Genomic DNA, 19,807 nt, shown 5'->3' on the forward strand with positions numbered 1-19,807 from the left:
AACCAGAAAAGGCGAACTGCAGGGCGAAACAAAAATCCCTCTTACGGTGGCAGGATATGGAATCAGATTTTTCTAGCATTATCCACAGTGCGAAGCCTGCTTCTGGTTCACTGTCAGCCACAATGGTTTGCCACACCAGAAAGTCTTGTTTGTCGTGAATATAAATCATGTACTCAAAGGCACGTTATTCGCAGAGTAATAGGGGAGAAGACAATTTCGCGTGGCATGGCGAAAGATGACAGAACGGGGTTTCTCATTAAATAAAGAGGAAACCTTTTGTGGGCGTTGAGGAAGCGGAGTAATCAAATTCTGAGACGCTGAAATGTCAGATTTTCCTCGGTGCACTTTCTTTTTTGCCTTTCTTTGCTCTTTACGAGATGGCTCTGCCAAATGCCATAGCGTCACTTCTCTGCTTTCAATTAAGAACTTTTGAGCGCCGCCGTATACTGCTTGACCGAATTAGATTAGAAGTGCTTGGCTCTGTGTTCTAATTGTGATGCTTTGCTTGCGTTGCTACACATCTGGAGCATATCCAGACCACCCGAGCCACACGAAGAAACAATTGTGCTTAAGACTCAGGAAGCGCATTTTTTTGAGCCTAAACAAATCCAATTCCTGCAATAAACGTACTCGTTTTTAAATGTATTACTTATGCATGAATTGGGTATTATACACAAGCGATAGCATCGCGCACCTTATTGAAGAGTTGGGTGAAACACATTTTGAGTGTTTGAGAGATTTGTAACTAAAAACGTTCCCCGAATATATGTTTGTATACGCTTGAAATGCCTTAACTGTCTTCTCTACTAAGTAGACTCTTGGGCAAGAATTCACATACTTATTGAATGTTTAAAGGATTGTTTCATTAACAAAGAAAGAAGAAAAAGACATCGCCGTAAAACTAAATAAAAACAAGCTCTTTATTTGTATTCACTTTAATGAACAAATTGCAGAACAAATATGGTTATGATCAGCTAGCGCGTAGCACGACCATGACCACTGAACATTTCTACGATTGCACTAAATCCCATCCACCTCTCGTAATGTTTACATCCTTACGAAAGCTTTTGCGAGCACGTGTGAACTTCTATGATTGACTGTTAAACAAAAGTTGCATAGAACAAAATATTAAAAACAGTTCATTCCAAGGCACACACATTCGTCAATTGCCTTGTTGACTTCAACGACTTAGCGAGTTCTCAATCATCTGCAGCCTGGTGTGGCGTGCTTTCACATAGATCGTCGTGGACACTGTTAACTGATGGCTCAAACAAAACGCGTATTTGGAGCCAATGGTCCCAACAATGCGCTAATAAGACGTTTCCTTTTATGATAGCACTCCGTCAGGTTCGTTTCCAGTCTCTCAAGATGCGGTTAATTTTCTGTCAGCCTGCTAAAAAATGCAATAATTCTAGCGCGTATGTAAAAAAAACACGTCTATTGTCTTTTTTTAAACACACTGATGAGAGTTGCCAAAAGATGAGTTGCATTTATAAGGATTATAATCCCAATCTTTACTGTCACAAAATATCTATACTTGTTAGCATCCCGAAAAACATATAGGTTTTACTGAGCACTGTTTTTTTTTTCGGAAACTATTTAGCATACTGGAAATCATGATGGTGTTTGATGTTTACTATACGAAGCATGTAAAAACCGTTCTTTTTTTTGTATCTTTCATCTGTGTCAGTTAACACGAGGTAAAACGAAGTTCACCTATGTCATTGCTCTATGCACATGTTCAGCCATACATAAAAAGAAACAAATTGATTTACCAGGAAAGAAAAAATACAAAAGACAGCTCAAAGTAAAAACTACTTTAGACTGTTATTCTGAAGCACTTTTCATTCGTGCAAAATAACACCCTTACTTAAACTTATGGTGATGTCATCTCTGTGCAACATTGTTTTAAGATATATATATACATATATATATGATCTTGACTGATATAAATGTATTTGTGAGAAAAAGATACCTGCCTTTTTAGCGGTATTTGTGTCGCACAAGAAGGGTAGCTTCAATAGCACAACGGCGTTTCGCGCCGCATTAGCCCAAAGTTTCATCGAAAGAAATTCTGGCGAACACAACTTTTCTCATTTAGGAGTATTATTGTCGTCCTGCAGGCCAACAAACCAGATTGATTTTTATTTTCTCGCCGAGAGCTGAGATTCGCGAACAAAAGAGTAACTATATACTGTAAATGTAAGCACCATAAACGCTGTGGGTCATGCGTGTTCGCAGCACAAAGATATCAAGGAAAGTAACTTTATAGAAGGGACTTTATAGAAGCACAAGAAAAGAATAAGAGAAACTATAACTATTTCGCGCTGCACGTGACAAAAAAGTATATTCTCACCTTCTACGTCCTCGGCGCACGCAACCAGCAGAAGCGTGCATGTCAGCGCAACGGACCAACGGCAATCCCGTGAAATTGTAATCCAAACAACACTTGTCCTTGCTGCTGGTTGATTCAGCGACCGTGACATTGTTCCTAATATTCCCAAAGTCTCTGGTGCTTCCCGGAATTCGCACCACACGTCACTTGTGCACAGTACCTGACCGGTAACTGACGAATACAAGTTCTCGCACCCGGAGCCGCAAAAAAAAAAATGTGGAGAGAAAAAAAGCTGAGCCCTTTCTAGCTTCCGCTTTTCGGAGGCCTTTGTTTGGGTCCTTAGCTAAGGCAAGGCTTAAAAGCTGAAATAAAACATTAAGTATGGCTGAAGACACAGCTCTGCTAGCAGCGGCGTTCACGTCGGGCAGCGGTGCCAAACTAAAACTTTAAAATATTGACTGCCCACGCAGACTTATGAAAAAGCTAGACTTCTTTTCCCGCTCCCAATTATATGGCAAAGCATGCGTTCAGTTAGGTAGAATACTAACTGGAGGATTCAAAGTCAGGCGCTGCTACGGAGAAGCGCCGCGGCCCGAGACCGTCACAGCGTGCGCCAGAACCGAAGCGAATGCGGTGAGTGACTGCGAGATCCCGACGTGGACAAAAAGGGGAGAAGCATAGGGGTCCGTTTGGGGAAGCGAGAAGAGAAAGGGGATGACGGGGTGGGCGCTTCCCGAATCGATGATACCAGCACCATCTGGCGGTCTTCGCGGCAAGCAGCCTCCGCCGAAGCCACCCGCAGTCTCGCTCTGCGTGGGATAAACCCACGGATAAGAGCAAGTTAGTTTGGAAGAGAGAGGGGAGGAAAAGTACGCATGTATGGAGCGATAAAAAAGCGGGAAAAAAGGCAAAATCTATAGCACGCAGGGAGTGCGCATCTCGGCGCGACCACGTTCCTGAGCAGCCAGGCGTGCCCCGAAAACGGTTCCTGACAAGTTGCGCTCAGAGTTTAGAGATGCCTCGGGGTGGGCGCCTTGTTGCTCTTATGACTTTACTCCCTTTATTTATATCTAAATGTGAACGTGTCTATTCGAGTTCCACTTTTTCTTCTTTCTTGCTGTGCCAACTTCTCCAGAATACGCATTATTCGCTTGGATTTGTATCGGCTACATACAGCAGGGTTTTTTTAGTTGTTTCTATTTTAAAGTTCACTTCGCAAAACTGTAGTTGATGTTGTTGTGAAGGCATCGTGTGCTAAGGCACTATATTGCCATTGCATTCGAAATAGCCACTATTATGAGAGGTTCTGATAATGATAGAAACCTTTCCACTTTTCTCAGTAATAGTTAAAGCATGGAATGTTAAATCTTGCCTCTGAACGCTCTCAGACTCTGGACGTTACAGATTAATAATACAATATTTTGCCCATTACCTTATTACACAATTAGGAACTGGTATATGGCCTTAAAGAATACATTGATACTGAAAAGCAAGGAAATAAAGTACGAAACATTTTTAAAACCAAGAACCTGGAATGAGCAAACTTAAACTTTCTGCATAGGGCAACAAAACAATACATCAGAATCCTAAAAACCGCTGTTCAAGAAACGCACGGGCAAGTATTTGACACAACGGCAAGTTTCATGTCGACACTGACATGTGGGGATTGACGTCCCAAAGCCACGATATAATTATGAGAGACGCCATAGCGGAGAGCTCCTGAAATTTCGACCCACTGGTGTTTTTTAACGTGCACCCAAATTCGAGCACATGGGCTTACACCATTTTCGCCTCGATCTAAAGTGCAGCCGCCACCACCGGGATGCGATCCCGCGACCTGGAAGTTTCATGTTGTTCGAACTCATTTTTCTCTTCAAAAGTGCATGCATGCCGCATCGCGACTCTCTTCCTAAATAATTTTCTGGTTGACGCAGGTGTCGTTTTATTCTGGGGTGAGTTCATTCATTACAATGTGCTTAGATTTAGGTGCATCCTTATTTTTAATGTGTTCTCGATCACAAAAATATGACGATGTAAACGCACATCTTTATTTGAGCCCACATGGAAGCCGCCAGTATAGAAGGCTGAGACTGTCACGCTATCGTTTTTGCAAATACCGCAACCGTTTCAATGTCAGAGCTGTATGACTAGAAACGCCCTGGCTGTTATATGTGCACTATATTATCCCCAGAACATCAAGGCCAGGTTCTTACAGCACTAATGTAGCTGTACTTATCTATGCCGTTAAAAGACGAAACGTTTCGCAGAGCATATTTTATGACCCCCCAAAAATATAGCCCGAATACTAATGCAGTGTGTCTCGAAGCTGCAAAAAGACTGTAAAGGTTTATTTTCTCCCCTGTTGATCATTACGGCGCCTAAGAAGTGCTTCCCAATAGTTGTTTTTCTGCTCTACCAGAATAGCAGAGGTAGGCAAACGTGATAGCAAACCGCGAGAAATAGAAGGCAACCTCCCGTGTACATATGAACCTTGACATGCGTACACTTCATGTAGTGTTTCCCATTTGCATTAAACATGCGCATGTTCCTGCGGCTATTGCTTGACGAACCATCAGGTGCCATGGAATATGTAGGCGCCTGCGTATGCTATTGCTTGCAACTGCACACAGAAAAAACGTGTTAGCTTTTTTTGAGTCAGCAAGTCGACTATGTAGTCAATCCCCGCCAGTAATTGCATTTCGCTAAGGAAAGGCCAGCGATAACGGAAAGAGGTCGGAGTGCGGAACCTCATGGAAGTTGCTTAGCAAAGCCTCGGCAGCGGGTTAGGGTCAACTGGTTGTGTGCACCGACCGATATTGATATCTTGCGAAGCCAACCAAGCTTCCGCTCATTTATATTGCAGTATTACTCTGCATCTTCCCTGCACTTTATGTACTGTCAAACTGAAAAATGAAGTGAAGAAACGGAGCACAGACTGGAAATCCTGATGACAAATATAGATTGCTGGTTTGATCCGATAAAGATTATGTTACAGTTTTACCAATAAATTTATTAACTAGGTAGCGAAAATAAATCCAAGATAATGGTACTATTGCCGGTTATGTACACCAGGCTAATCCCGTCTCCTGCAATACCACCAAAATCCACATCATCATCATCCCCATCATTATTATCATCCTAATCAACATCGAGGCTATCACTACCATCAACTTACCTAAAAATCACCTTCAGTTGATTGATTTGTGGGGTTTAACGTCCCAAAACCACCTTATGATTATGAGAGACGCCGTAGTGGAGGGCTCTGGAAATTTCGACCACCTGGGGTTCTTCAACGTGCGCCCAAATCTGAGCACACGGGCCTACAACATTCCCGCCTCCGTCGGAAATGCAGCCGCCGCAGCCGGGAATCGAACCCGCGACCTGCGGGTCAGCAGCCAAGTACCTTAGCCACTAGACCACCGCGGCGGGGCCACCTTCAGTTCGACCTTATTCTGTGCTTACGGTATAAACATTGAGCTTTCACGGCTTTCGAAAGCCTTAAGGCTAATGGTTCAACAAACAAAACACATTCAATCGCAGAGGAAGTTCACAGGTACAGCCTGCAGGAAGCGAGTGTCGAAACGGTCGCTGCGAAATATTTTACAAGACTGCGCGTATACGGCGAGGGACGCCTGTGCAGCGACATACTGCTGTCGCAAAAAGAACAAATATTTGCACGCGTAATAAGGTTTACGCCGGGCACCTTAATCCATCATGAAGCAGCATTGCGCAAGAACTTCCGTTGTGTTCGGCTTGATGCGGTAAGAGAGGTTATTATTTGTCGGTTAAGTAAAGACCTGACCTGGCGAAACAGAAGCAACTTCAAAGGGTGCCTAGGAAGAGCACCAGAAATTAATCACGTTTGGGCTGACTCGAACGAGAAAAGCAACGGATAAGATTAACAGGCTGTAGTAACGTGTGAGCTTGCCTCCCATCATTCAGTTCGATTTCTTTTTTTCTCTTTCAATATCCCCAACGTGCGAATCAGGACCCGATGGTTCTCTTAATATTACGCTGGCTTTCGACAACAAATCACAATATTCTGCTGACTTGCTTTCTTTTCTCCCACGTTTCTGTTTTTTTCTTTCTTGCTCAGTCTCTTTTTCATCGTGTAGACGTCCATTATGGCGAGAAATGTGTCAATGCATTATGCGAAAAATTGTAAACTTAGATTTTTTCATTTTTTTTTCACCCAGCACCCAAAGTGGGACAGCATCCACGCCCACTATGACAGATGGTTCGTATGGCACGGCTGTACTCAAATCTACCAGGAATCGGGATTCAGAAGATTCGGTATTGATTTTGATTCGGTGCTTGTTCGTTTCACCATCGGTATTTTAAAAAATTTTGTTCCGATTGGACATATAGGTCGCATATTTATCACTCTACTTCAGCTTTAGACATATTTTTGCTGACGTGCATACATGTATGCATGTCGACTTTACATGCTGTCATCGTCTTTTATTGCACTGCCACGATATTCAACGAAGTTTGCACGACAAGTGCACCCTTCTTACTTTTGCTTGGAGCCGCGGGCACAGCGCTTTTGTATGGTTCGAATACATTCACAAACTTTAAGAGTTGGTGTCTAACCTGTAGGGGTTGAGACACTCACCTCCGCAACGCTAAAGCACAGGTATAAGAACTAATCGAAACGAGAAAATGTACCTTCTTTTATTCATTTTTTTCTTCATGGAGGTTATCATCTTGCTGGAGGGAGGGACGCTTTTCTCATTTCGTCGCCACGAAAGTGCTGGCGTATTTTAAACCAGGAAAGCGTATACAGCAGGAGTTCCTGCTTACAAATGGCTTGCGAGCAAGCATACCTATCTGTAATACTCTTCTCTCTGTTGGTTTAAAGAAATTAAAAAATTCCCATATATATTTTGCGCTAAAGAACGTCATGAACAAGAATAGGCCAACTTCATCGAGTTTCCACGCCTTTTCTGCCCGCAAATGTTTTATTCGACCGTCGCAGACCAATATCAATAATGCGACGGTGAAGAGTTTGACATTTTGTGTATGCGCGCCCCCTCTCTTTCTTTCTTTCTCTCCTTCAACTTCATTTCTTTCCTCTCATCTGCCTCCATCTTTCAAACTCCTTTATCACTTTTCTCCTTCGCGGGGGTGTAGCATTACGGTGCTCGGCTGCTGACCGGAAGGTTGCGGGTTCTATTCTGGCCACAACGTTCACAATTTCGATGGAGGCGTAATTCTAGAGGCCCTTGTACTGTGCGATGTGAGTGCACCTTAATGAGCACGGATGGTGGAGATTTCCGAATCCCTCCTAAATGGCGTCACTCATAATCATATCGTGGTTTTGAAACGTAAAACCCTAGATATTACCATTATTATCAGTACCGGCTATCGCTTTCCCTTGTGTAGGACAACACAGGTTTTTATAGACCAGTCAACATACCTGCCATTCCACTGTCTCATGTCCTTCTTTTATCCTCATTCATAGTGTCACACACACACGCACACACACACACACACGCATTTTTTGCTATGAAATCACAGCTCGTATATTTTGACGTATTTGTTGCTCCACAGAAGTTCTCAATTTCCGGAGAAATTGAGTAAAGAGGCCTAAGCGCACTAAGAATGAACGTTCCAGCGAAAACTAATCTACGCGGAGGAGACCGACGCTATAGGTCAATCGCTACCCGAATCTATACAGGCGCAATCGTGTGCGTTGCGTATAGACGTGATTGCCTAATCTGTAATGATCAGAGCAGCGAGATGGTGAGACTCGGAGGCTTTCGCCACGTGCCTGGCCACGATCCTCGGTGGAGGCGGAGTAATTACACGCGGGTCCGGGCTTTCTGTCGCCTTCTTTCCGGAGCGATACTACATTCTTCACCGGCCGGCCCGCAATCTCTTTGCCGGTCATGTTGTTTGTTCTCAAGGTGCGTAGAATCCAAGCCAGCCACCACTTTTGCAGTCGCAGCATTTTTCGTATACTTTATTGTAAAAGTGCTGATAGGGCAATATAGGACGTTTAATTTTAGCAGCTTGCAAAACTTTACGACACCCACAGCGTTATCAGCACTGCATAGAACAATTGGCGTACATTTCAACAAATTGAAGCAATATGACGGCGATGAGCTACTTCACACTTTTTTGTTGGTAGACGTTGGCCTTGCTTTGTAGATGCATTTTGTGTCAACTTCAACACATTGCTCGTAACTGTAATGAGGAAGAATCATATGGTCTCTGCCATAGGCCTAATTTTACGCCGTGGTATAATTGCCCATAGCCCGCAAAACTATCCGGGTTGCACGAAACAAAACGAGGCTGATCTCGATGACTTGAAGTTGGCTCACCAATTGAGTTTTTTTTTTTTTACAACGTCGGTTGCGAATGCTTTGAAGCTGCTTTTTGCCAACAAGTGTTTAATTTGCGTCGTCGGGATATTTACCGTGCTTACTTCCACTACAAATGCGCAAAAAAAAAACAGTTTTCAGTTCTAGTTCTGTTAAAAATAAGAGCCATATTGGCGACGCGAAAATTCTAACGTGTGCTAGCTGCTTAAAATGCCCGTTCTATACTTATTCTTTTATTTTTTTCTTTTATTTTTTAAAGCTGCGCTTTTCGACAAATACTATTTCGACATGTGAATTGTGTGCCTAATGCGTGGGGATTCCTTTCGAAGAAAAAAAAAAACTTACGATGCTCGGGTTTCCAGGGAAGCCTATTGAAGAACAACCATAATAAAAGCAATTTTCGAGAGTGTTTCAACGGGTATTTTTAAATGTACCTTTAAAGCAGTCTCCCGTCTTATGGTCTCGTTTTTCGCGTGACATATTGGAAGAGGTGTGGGTTATCAACATCGTCAAGCGTCGTTCTCGTGATTTCGCGACATGCGAAACGAATCTGAACTCCCAAACTAGAACAAAACATTTACTTAGGAGAAATAATAGTCTTGATTACTTAGGTTTATAACCTTGCTAGGAGAGCACACGATTCGCCCCCAGTTTTAGGTCAGGGAATAAGATCTCTACATCAAGTTTTCCAGATATCAGGAACATTCAGTTCCCAATACCCTTCCCTACGCCGAGTTGCAGGTCAGCAGTCTACACAAGCCGGCTAAATTCTCTGCAGTTCAATAAATAATTCTCTTTCTCTCTCAAGAGAGTTGCCTGGCTGCGCGTATGTGATAGAAAGTGTGCAGACCCCAGTAATATTATTTCATGTGCTTCATATAAGCAGTTGACAACATATCCTGGCGAGGTGTCTTCATAGGCAGCCCAGACGTACAGATCTCGTTAACTTGTTAATTCTTGGCCATTCAACTCTCTCAATACACTCAGACGCGCTGTACATACCCGTCTGACAAGAAACCCTAGCCGGTCCAACAGGACCAGCTATGGAGTATAACAAAATAAAGGGGTTCAGTGGAAACCAGGACCGGCAAGTGACACGTGGCGAACACGTTAAACGCGTATCACAAAATCGATTTGACAGTAGAGAAGTGTTACTGCAACCGAATGCATGCAAAAGGATATGTGTCCAATTAATTTCCCCTGCATCGACTGCTTACGCAGCTGTTGTGTAAGCGTGACTTCGATATTAAGTTGTTTGTTATTGCACCGATGATGTGAAGCAGAGAAAGCAATAATGACCCCTTGGTCTCATTTTCAGAAACGAACTCGTGTGGACATAGGTGTTCGGCTCAACGAAATATAATCTAGGAAAGTTTGCAAGTTTTTTGTTTGCGTTGAAAGCAAGCTTCTATTTTGCTAGGCCTTTCCCGCCTATGAAATTAAGCTCAAACAATATTGTTTCTTTGCGGTCATTAAGGGCAATGATCGGTACTGTGATAGCAAAATTGAACGCCTCAGTAAAGGTGCATTACGTATAGTAACATCACGTTCTCTTAATAACCTAACGTATAGGGTAGACAGCCAAACACTTTTCGAGTTAACCTCTTGGGTTTTTGCCTTATTGTTAACCCTTCTTTTTTACTTCCTTCTTATACGCTGTTGGCTTTCAATAGAGGCTTGTGGGTGCTCTATTTTTTTTTCATTTTGTTGAAACACATTGTTGTTTTGCTAATTATAGTAAAGTCTGTCGCGGTGGTATAGTGGTTACAGTGCCAGCTACTGACTTAAAGGTAGTGGGATCTAATCCCAGCCACGATGGCCACATTGAGGGGATCAATACTATAGCCCCGGGTGCTTACATTTAGGCGAACGTTAAATAACAACAGGCTGTTCAATTTTTCAGAACCATCCGCTGTGGTGACTTTCATAAATATATCCTGGTTTCGGGACGTAAGAAACAACTAAACTTATTCTTCAAACACCTGTTGGGACGTCATTCGCGCCAAAGTTTTCCATTTGCATTAAAAGCGACTCAAGTGGCGCATTGAAAACTGTGACTGTTCGCCGAACAGTTTCCGTGTGTTTTTTTTTTCTCTCGCTTTAGTGTTCAATCTTTCTAACCCCGAAGATCGTCCCTCACTCGCATCTGATGATGACGCGGCAAAGCGTGACATGAACAAAAAAAAACATATATCAATATCACTACAGTTTAGATGTGTGGTTAGACTGATGACTCAAGCGGTGTACTTCCAATGCGACCGGTAAGGAAAACCATTGTTCCCCACTGTAACACCAACAAAAACAACAAAAAAAACAAGACGGTGACGAAAAATCAGCCGAAATAAAAACCAAACTGCCGTGGTTGTGATGACAGCGCGTTGAGTGCGTCGTTTGTCACGTGGCTATCTTCGTCTCGACCCCGTGCGCCAGAAAATCGTCTGCAGGGGGTCCGGGCTCCCCCATCTCGCGGAACTCTGCATTTCTTGGCTCCCTCAGGTGTTTTCCGACGTGGCCACCGGCGTTATCTCACTCCGTTTGTACCGGAGTGGCCATTTGCTTCGGCGATGCCTCGCTGGCGCTTACAAATGTTGCGAATTGCTCCGCGCCACTCCATTTATCATGGCGCGGCGTTTCGACCCCGTATAGGCGTCGTCCCCAGACCTTGCCCCGCTCATATACAGAGGCGCAGCTTTGTGCTCAAGAAAGCGGACGGGTTGCGGTTACATGCCGAAAGAAGGAAGGAAAATAATTGATGATTGATATGTGGGGTTTAACGTCCCAAAACCACTACATGATTATGAGAGACGCCGTAGTGGAGGGCACCGGAAATTTCGACCACCTGGGGTTCTTTAACGTGCACCTAAATTTGAGCACACGGGCCTACAACATTTCCGCCTCCATCGAAAATGCAGCCGCCGCAGCCGGGATTTGAAACCGCGACCTGCGGGTCAGCAGCCGAGTACCTTAGCCACTAGACCACCGCGGCGGGGCAAAGGAAGGAAAATAGGAGGAATAGAACGGCAGGCAGGTTAACCAGCCTATAGGCAGCCGGTTTGCTAACCTGCGCATGGAAGGGAGATGGGGGAGATGAAAGAGAGAGAGCAGAGAGGGAAGAAAGATAAACACAGCACATTCGGCAGCACACGCACGCACACTCAGTCATAGTCCAGTCTTGTCTTTCGCGGTGTGTGACATTGCTGTTACAGCCGCTTGTTCAAGTCCGTGTCGTGTAGGAAATTCAACAGAGATTTTGTCGCCTTCTGTTGCAATGTCTTCTCTCGGGCACTTGACAGAATAGTGTCCACAGGTCCACAGAAATTTGTTTGTTGTCGATGCGCGCAAAAACGGACGCCAGTGACTGTCTCTGGATGTCATACAATGGACAGTCGCACAGAATGTGGTGTAGCGTATCTTTGCAATGACAAGCACCGCAGAGAGCGTTGTCGGCCATTCCTTTGACAAATGAATAAGATTTTGTAAATGCCACCCCTAGCCATAAGCGATGAAGAAGGGTGTCTTCTCTTCGGTCGAGCCCAGTGGGCATGCGGAGAGCCATCAAAGAGGACAGGTGGTGTTGACGATTCGTCACGTTGCTTGGTGGGCACCACAGTGAAAACGTGATTTCACGCGCAAATCGTCGAAGATTACTGGCAGCATCAGTCCGCGAAAGTGATATGGCTTCTTCTCGTGTTCCTTCAAGAGCGGCCCGCGCGGCAGTATCGGCATGTTCGTTCCCTATGATGCCGCAATGACTTGGCAGGCACTGAAATGTCACATGATGCCCTTTCTCGTTTGAAATGTGGAAAAGGCATCGAACTTTGAAAACAAGCTGTTCATACGGCCCGCGACGCAGTGCTGAGAGAATTGATTGTAGGGCAGCCCTTGAGCCGCTGAAAATCGACCATTGTTGCGGTGGTTCCCAATTGACTCCACTAAGTGCAGCGCGCAAAGTAGCTAGTTCCGCTGCTGTAGATGCCGCTGAGTGGTCAGTTCTAAAGCTGATGGTAACACCTCTTGCTGAGACAACTACTGCCCCTGGCGAACACCGGCGGTTCGTTGAGCCAACAGTATATATATGTGCACTGTCCGAATATTTCTCGTGCAAAAGAAGAAGAGACAGTTGTTTCAGTACGGGCGATGAAAGCTCAGATTTCCTCCGGATACCTGGTGCACTAAGATGCACTGTGGGCCGAATAAGACACCAAGAGGGTATCGATGGTTTAGATGCAGGATTGAATCCCACGGGAAGTTTCTCGTTGTACTTCACAATCGATTTAGTGAACAATGCTTGGCACCTTTCCGAAGGCAACAGTGCAAGTATACGTTCCATGTTATATCTGAGCCACGTGTTTTGTTGGGGTCGGCAATACGCGTTCTCTATAGTACTCTGAGAACCACTGGGCGGGCCAGGTGTACCTTACGATAGATCAGAGGCATTTCACATCCACGTCAGGCAATCATCTTGTATCAGCCACCTGTCAGTGACTATTTCTGAAAAACAAGTGTAGCTGCTGAAGATAAGAATGAGTACATCAGCAGATATGGCGTGATAGCCCTGGTTTTCCCACAACTATATGACGGTGCGCATGAACAGTGGTTGATAGTATGGATATATGTTTTTTTTTCTTTTCTGAATAAAGCTTTCAGTTTATAGTAGCGCTGGTGTCTTTCCCTCTTTATGTCCGTGGGTCACTGTGCCCTAAGATAGATATGTGGGGTTTAACGTTCCAAAACCACCATATGATTATGAGAGACGCCGTACTGAAGGGCTCCTGAAATTCTGAACCCCTAGGGGTTAGTGTGGGATAAGAAAAAAAATGGCAGCATGGCTACGGGGTGAATAATGGAGAGTGGGGCGAAGCATCCGTCCGTCTATTCTTTCTTGCATTCGTTCGTCCAGGCGCCTGTCTATGTGACCGTTCATGCCTTCATCCGCCCGTCCGTGCGTGCGTCTGTTCATGCGTCCGCACGTCCATCCATGCGTCCGTCCATGCGTTCGTCCATGCAACCGCTCCTGCGTCCCTTCATGCATCCATCCGTCCGTGCAGCCATACATGCGTTCATCCATGCATCTGTCTGTGTGTCCGTTCATCCATTTAGTCAATAATCCAAGTACCACTATCTCGCATCTTTTCATCATATATTCCGCATATAGAAGCACCGCCGTCCAGCGGACATTCCAAAGACTAAACGAGAGGTGGCACACGCACACTTTCTTACGGCTTGCCCTTCGTATCTACTTCCCACCTTCAACCACCTCGAGTTCATGGTATATACTAGTTCACTATATTCATGGCACTGTGGCCCAACGCTCGCCAAACCTTTCTAAAATCAAGGAGGTTACGCCCAGTGAATATAACGTAGCAACCCGTAGTATAACGTATAACGTAGCAAGGGCACAAGGAGAGCTGGTCAAACGAGCCGACAAATCCAGCCTAGCGAAAGAAAGAGAGATACAAAGAAACGCGTGGAATTCCACCAGCGTTTACTGCAGGCTCGTACACAAATGCAACGCCACATCTATATTTCTGCCTCTGGGTAGTTTATGGGCCCTTTAAAATCAGCACAACGTCACAAGGTGGACGTAAATTATGCCGTACATAACTTACGGCCGCGAGCACGATGTGAGCGTAGCATGTAGTCATGTTTTACATGACACGCCTGCCATGCTTAACATGTTTCACGTTTCATTTACCTTCGTAGTTCATTCGCGTCACGTAATGCCGAATTTGGTATATGTGAAGCAAGCGAAATGGCAGTGATTGCGCTATGAGCGTAACATGTAGTAATGTTTTAAATGCGATGCATTTCTTAGCGAACTTCAGCGGCTTTGAGCGTATCTGCCTAGCCGCCTATGACTTTTATTTCTCCTGGCTGTTTCGATAATGGTATCGATACCAAACATGGTATGGCATAACATGACTCCATGAAGAATATTTTTGACTAGTCATAACATGAAAATCATGACACGACATGACTTATGTCATGAATGTGACGATTTACATTTTATGGTCCTGCAGCTCTTGCGGTGGTTTCGTTCACATGGCATATTGCAAAACTGGTATGGTATGACATGACTGTATGGCGAACACAAGCGATGGACCCTAGCATGAGAACCATGACATGCGTGTCATGTAACAAGATGACTACATGCCACACTCATGATGCGCTCGCGGCCGTTTCGCTAACTTCAGTTATATCAAATTTGTTATTACGGGACGTGAATGGATGACGAATGTATGTGACTGGTGAAAACATGATAATCATGAGATGCATGTCATGTGAGAACATGACTACATGCCACAGTCAAGGTGCCAATACATTTCGACGTGACGTGGTACGCGTGCTCGCCGGCGTTCATATTGTCGCGTAACGCCTGCGTTGCCATGCCAGACGCCGGTCTCACAAGCGCGCGCCGCGCTGCGTTGCTTTGACGCTTGCGCGTTTCTGCGCGTCCGGCGTCCCTTTTGGACTAAAGAGAGAGACGCAGTGTTGTCTGGGTAACGCATTGGTACAAAATGCAGCATGTCGCCTTTCGCGCTGGTTGCCGTCAGTTCGCGTCGACGGACGCTGGTCACGTCTGGCGTCAGACTGGTGTTCTGTGCTCGCGTTTTGCTAACCGTCGCTGTGCCCTGTGTACGTGCGGTGTCAACGTTACATAAGAGTATATTGGGCCATTCATGATGCGCTCGCGGCCAATTTGCTAGCTCCACGTATACCGAATTAGGTGTTGCGTGACGTCAATGGATGAAAAACTATATGACTGGCGCAAACATGATAATCCTGACACGCGTGTCATGTAGGAACATGACAACATACCACGCTCATAGCGTGCTCGCGGTCGTTTCGCTAGCTCCACATATACTAAATTTGGTATCACGTGACGTGAATAGATGTCGAAGGTAAACGACACATCCAAACATGATAATCATGACATGGAAGTCATGTACGACATGATTTACCTCCAATTCATAACGATGCACTGACTTTAAAGTGACAAATCAACATTTCCCATTCGTGCTTCGCATATCCTCGACTCCCACTGTACGTGGGATCTGCCAATTTTTTTCATGGCTGACGCGCATGTCATGATTATCATATTAGGACGTCTCAATACCTTCGTCACGCGTTCACGTCACGTATTACCAAATTTGGTATTTGTGAAGATAGCGAAAATGCCGCGAGCTCATCATGAGCGTGACATGTAGCCTTGTTGTTACATGACGCGCATCTCATTATTATCATGTTTGCGCCAGTCACATACCTTCGTCATCCATTCACGTCCCGTAATACCGAATTTGGCATATGGGAAGCTAGGGAAACGGCCGCGAGCGCATGATGAGTGTGGCATGTAGTCATGTTGTTACATGACCAGCATGTCATGATTATCATGTTTCGACGTGTCATTTACCTTCGTCGTTCGTGTGCGTCACGCAATACCAAATTTGGTATGTGTGATGCTAGCAAAATGACCACGAGTGCATCATGAGCGTGGCATGTTGTCATGTTGTCACATGACACGCATCTCATAATTATCATGTTTGCATCAGTCACTTACCTTTGTCATTCATTCGTGTCCCTGCCCCGCCGCGGTGGTCTAGTGGCTAAGGTACTCGGCTGCTGACCCGCAGGTCGCGGGATCAAATCCCGGCTGCGGCGGCTGCATTTCCGATGGAGGTGGAAATGTTATAGGCCCGTGTGCTCAGATTTGGGCGCACGTTAAAGAACCCCAGGTGGTCGAAATTTCCGGAGCCTCCCACTACGGCGTCTCTCATAATCATATGGTGGTTTTGGGACGTTAAACCCCACATATCAAATCAATTCATTCGTGTCCCGTAATAGCAAATTTGGTATATGTGAACCTAGCGAAAAGGCTGTGAGCGCGTCATGAGTGTGACAAGTAGTCATGACTCATGACTTACATGACAAGATGTCATGATTTCCATGTTAAGGTCTGTCTCTTGTGTTCGACATGCAGTCATGTCATACTATACCAGTTCTGAAACATGTCATGTAAACGAAACCACCGCTAGAGAAGCGAGACGATGACATGCCAATCATATCATTCGTGACACACATGTCATGATTTTCATGTTATGTCTAATGAAGTATGCTCGTCGTACAGTCATGTTATCCCAGACCAATTTTCGTATCAATACCATTATCGAAACGGCCAGGATAGCTTAAAGTCGTAGGCGGCTCGATAGATAGATAGATAGATAGATAGATAGATAGATAGATAGATAGATAGATAGATAGATAGATAGATAGATAGATAGATAGATAGATAGATAGATAGATAGATAGATAGATAGATAGATGTTATGCCTTCTTACCAATTAGCTCGTCTAGCAGTACTGCTCACGTTCTGCCGAAGCAATCGAGCGCGGAAAATAAACTCAGAAAATTCCAACTGCTTTTTTTCTTACCAAAGACTATAGGGTGCGACCACAAATAGTAAACATTCTATGTCAAGGAGTGCCCACCCAATTTTTTCGTTTCACTTCTGCGGGCGTTGCTGAGCTCCCAATACACGCAGAACTTTTATCCGTGCTCCTCTGATGTTGCTGAATTTCTGTTTCTCCACTCTTGCTTGCTTCAGCGCGTAAGAAGGAAAGAGCGTATTAATATAATAACGTTATCTCAGCTTTATTTTACTGGAACGACCTCTTTGAAGTGCTTGCACAAGTTGTACGAATGTACGGTCAGATAAATGGGATAGTCTGCTTGCCCCTCCCGTTGGCCCGGCCGCTTCGCTTTATAGGCTAATGTTTTTCCCCGCCGAGAGCAAATTGGCAATAAAGACTCCATAAACGCCCTTCCTCAGCGGCACCTCTGTATACCATGGCGAAATGCGGAGGCGTTCTTGCCGCGTTATGAGAATGTTTCTTTTATACGGAATGTGGGACCTCATATCTTTAAGGAGCCTGAACGAGTTAGGCGCTGGTTTATTATTCTTTTCGTGGATTTATAAATTCTCAAACAGATGCTCAAACTAATGTGCAATCGAAAGACTCATACGTCATTGGATTAAATACGCATTAAAAATTCATCCGAGGCATCAGAACATACTACTTTTCAAATATTCTTTTTTTGTACTTCCCGATATGTTGGTGGTGAAGGTTATTAGCTGTAGTAAAAGAGTTGGGCTAAAAACAACGAGCAAAGCATTTATCGGTTCGAAGAATCACTTTAACTAATAGAACCTGCGGTAATCTTCAATTTACGGTAGAAATTCATGCGAAAGTGAAGCATGGGAGAGTTGCGCAGCATTGGACAAATATGTAGACGAAGGAGCAGGTACAAGCGTTCCTGTACACTTGTTCTCTCGGCTGCATCTTTGTCCCGTGTTGCACCGCTTCAGTATATTTAATTATGTGCCAACTTCCCAGCACCAACTTTTATAAGTCGCGTGAAAAATACGCAGACTCGTAGAGGTAGCTTGCATTGAATAATAGCAGTTTTGAAAGGAAGAGATAGTATGCCAAGAAATTTTGTTTCATCATCTTTAACAAAAGTGATTGTAATAAACATGCTAGAGAAATAGTTCCGGGAGCATGCGCTCAAGTTTTATGGTTTTAGGTTTGCGGCACCAACGAAAAGCATGCAGGGTGACAACGAGGAGAAAAGCAGAGACATCGCTGGTCTTCTTGCACGTCCGATTGCACGTCCCTTTTGACAAGCGCATAAACGACAACATTGGTTTTTCGCTAAGGCACAGAGCTTTCTCGTTAATTAGTTAGTCTAAAACAAAAAAATATTACCGTGTTCTAAAATGAGTGAAATATATTGCTTGATGCGAGCGAATGCAATGCGAAACACTACGCCAGCTCTCATAGCATTGCACCTGGGGCCCAATTCCCAAAGCTTTGCTTTCGTAAGCGCGTTTTCCAATTGGTCAGGCGGCTTCGCTAATTATATGTCACGCACTGTCATTGGCTGAAATATTCTCCTAGAAAAAAATATAGCGTAACCCGGTTTTGTGAATAAATGCCTAGATGTATGAAACGGCGTATACATTTTGTCAAAGACCTTCTGTCTGATGACAGCACTAGCATAGCGTAAAAGTGAGACTCCAATCTTTAGGACCAGCAATAATAGCGAAAGTTGGGCTAGTTGGTGGTTCATACTTTGGAAGTAAAAACAGTGCAAAATTATAGACAAGGACAGAGGAAGAACCAACACCGCACTGAACTCGCAACTAAACTTTATTGGAAGACGCGCGCACATATATCAACCATTCGACTCAGTCACGTGGCAAACCAAAGGTATCTGCGCATCAAAACAAACAAGGTACGAAACATGCGTAATCATATTAAACAGCAGCACGTGTGTAACAACCGTGAAAAAGAAAAAAAAAACACATCTTCATACTTGCCAAAAGTACGCAACAGTCTGTAACAAACTAATAATCACTTTAACATGGCAGCGTTGAACCCAGGTACCGAACTTCATTTTCACAAGGGCCACAGACGGCTTACTTACACTCCTTTCCCCCTTCTTTTCAATGAAAAAAGCCTCCATCACTTTTCTAGTGCACTTGTACCGATGTCCAAACACCTGATGGCACCTGATCAGGCTTGACTAGATCAGGTGCCAGCTATGCCCAGCGAGCACCGCCATCTGAGAACACCTCCAGCACGCTCACTATCACCAGCCGAGCACCTGGTAGTCCACCCAGACGCCGTCAGGTCAGGGACGATCGACTCCGATGCGACAAAAGGCGGTGCTCCTTCAGAGTGCGGCCGATGCCCCGTCGCCATTGATTTCCTGTCTTTCAACGCACGCCCTACCAGTTCGTTCCTTTCATCACGCGTCCGTGTTCGTTCGATGGACCATTGCGCTACATGTGGGTACCTCAGTCCTCGGACGGCTTCCCGCGGCGGGCCAGCCAAAAGGTCGTTGTCCCATTCAAAGAAATGGATCAGAAGGGCGAGTGCTGATCTTGAGGTATCACTGATGGTTCTCGCGTCGCCACCATGTAATACAGCGGAAAACAAAAATAAGGCAGAATGAAATAAATAAAAATGATAAAATGCGGAAAGTTCACACTGATTTGCGCAAGGCTTGGCATGGCGAAGCTCGCCGATCCTCAACTCTTTAGGCTAACGCCGGCTCCTGCCGTATTGTAGCTGGGCCTCGCCAG

The 19,807-nt window shown here is 44.8% G+C and overlaps 1 protein-coding gene across 2 annotated transcripts in view; it reads right to left on the reverse strand.

Annotated features, from left to right (window-relative positions):
- The window catches only part of LOC119172614 (cell surface glycoprotein MUC18), a 73,723-nt gene extending 71,021 nt beyond the window's left edge, over nucleotides 1–2,702 (reverse strand). For both annotated transcript variants that reach the window (XM_075892621.1, XM_075892620.1), the window contains exon 1: nucleotides 2,357–2,702. In XM_075892621.1, the coding sequence (XP_075748736.1) occupies nucleotides 2,357–2,486 (130 nt within the window). In that variant the 5' untranslated portion in view covers nucleotides 2,487–2,702. The remainder of the gene's footprint in view (nucleotides 1–2,356) is intronic.
- Between the last annotated feature and the right edge of the window lie 17,105 nt (nucleotides 2,703–19,807).

The sequence above is a fragment of the Rhipicephalus microplus genome, chromosome 4 (genome assembly GCF_043290135.1).
Source record: "Rhipicephalus microplus isolate Deutch F79 chromosome 4, USDA_Rmic, whole genome shotgun sequence".
NCBI classification, from domain to species: domain Eukaryota; kingdom Metazoa; phylum Arthropoda; class Arachnida; order Ixodida; family Ixodidae; genus Rhipicephalus; species Rhipicephalus microplus.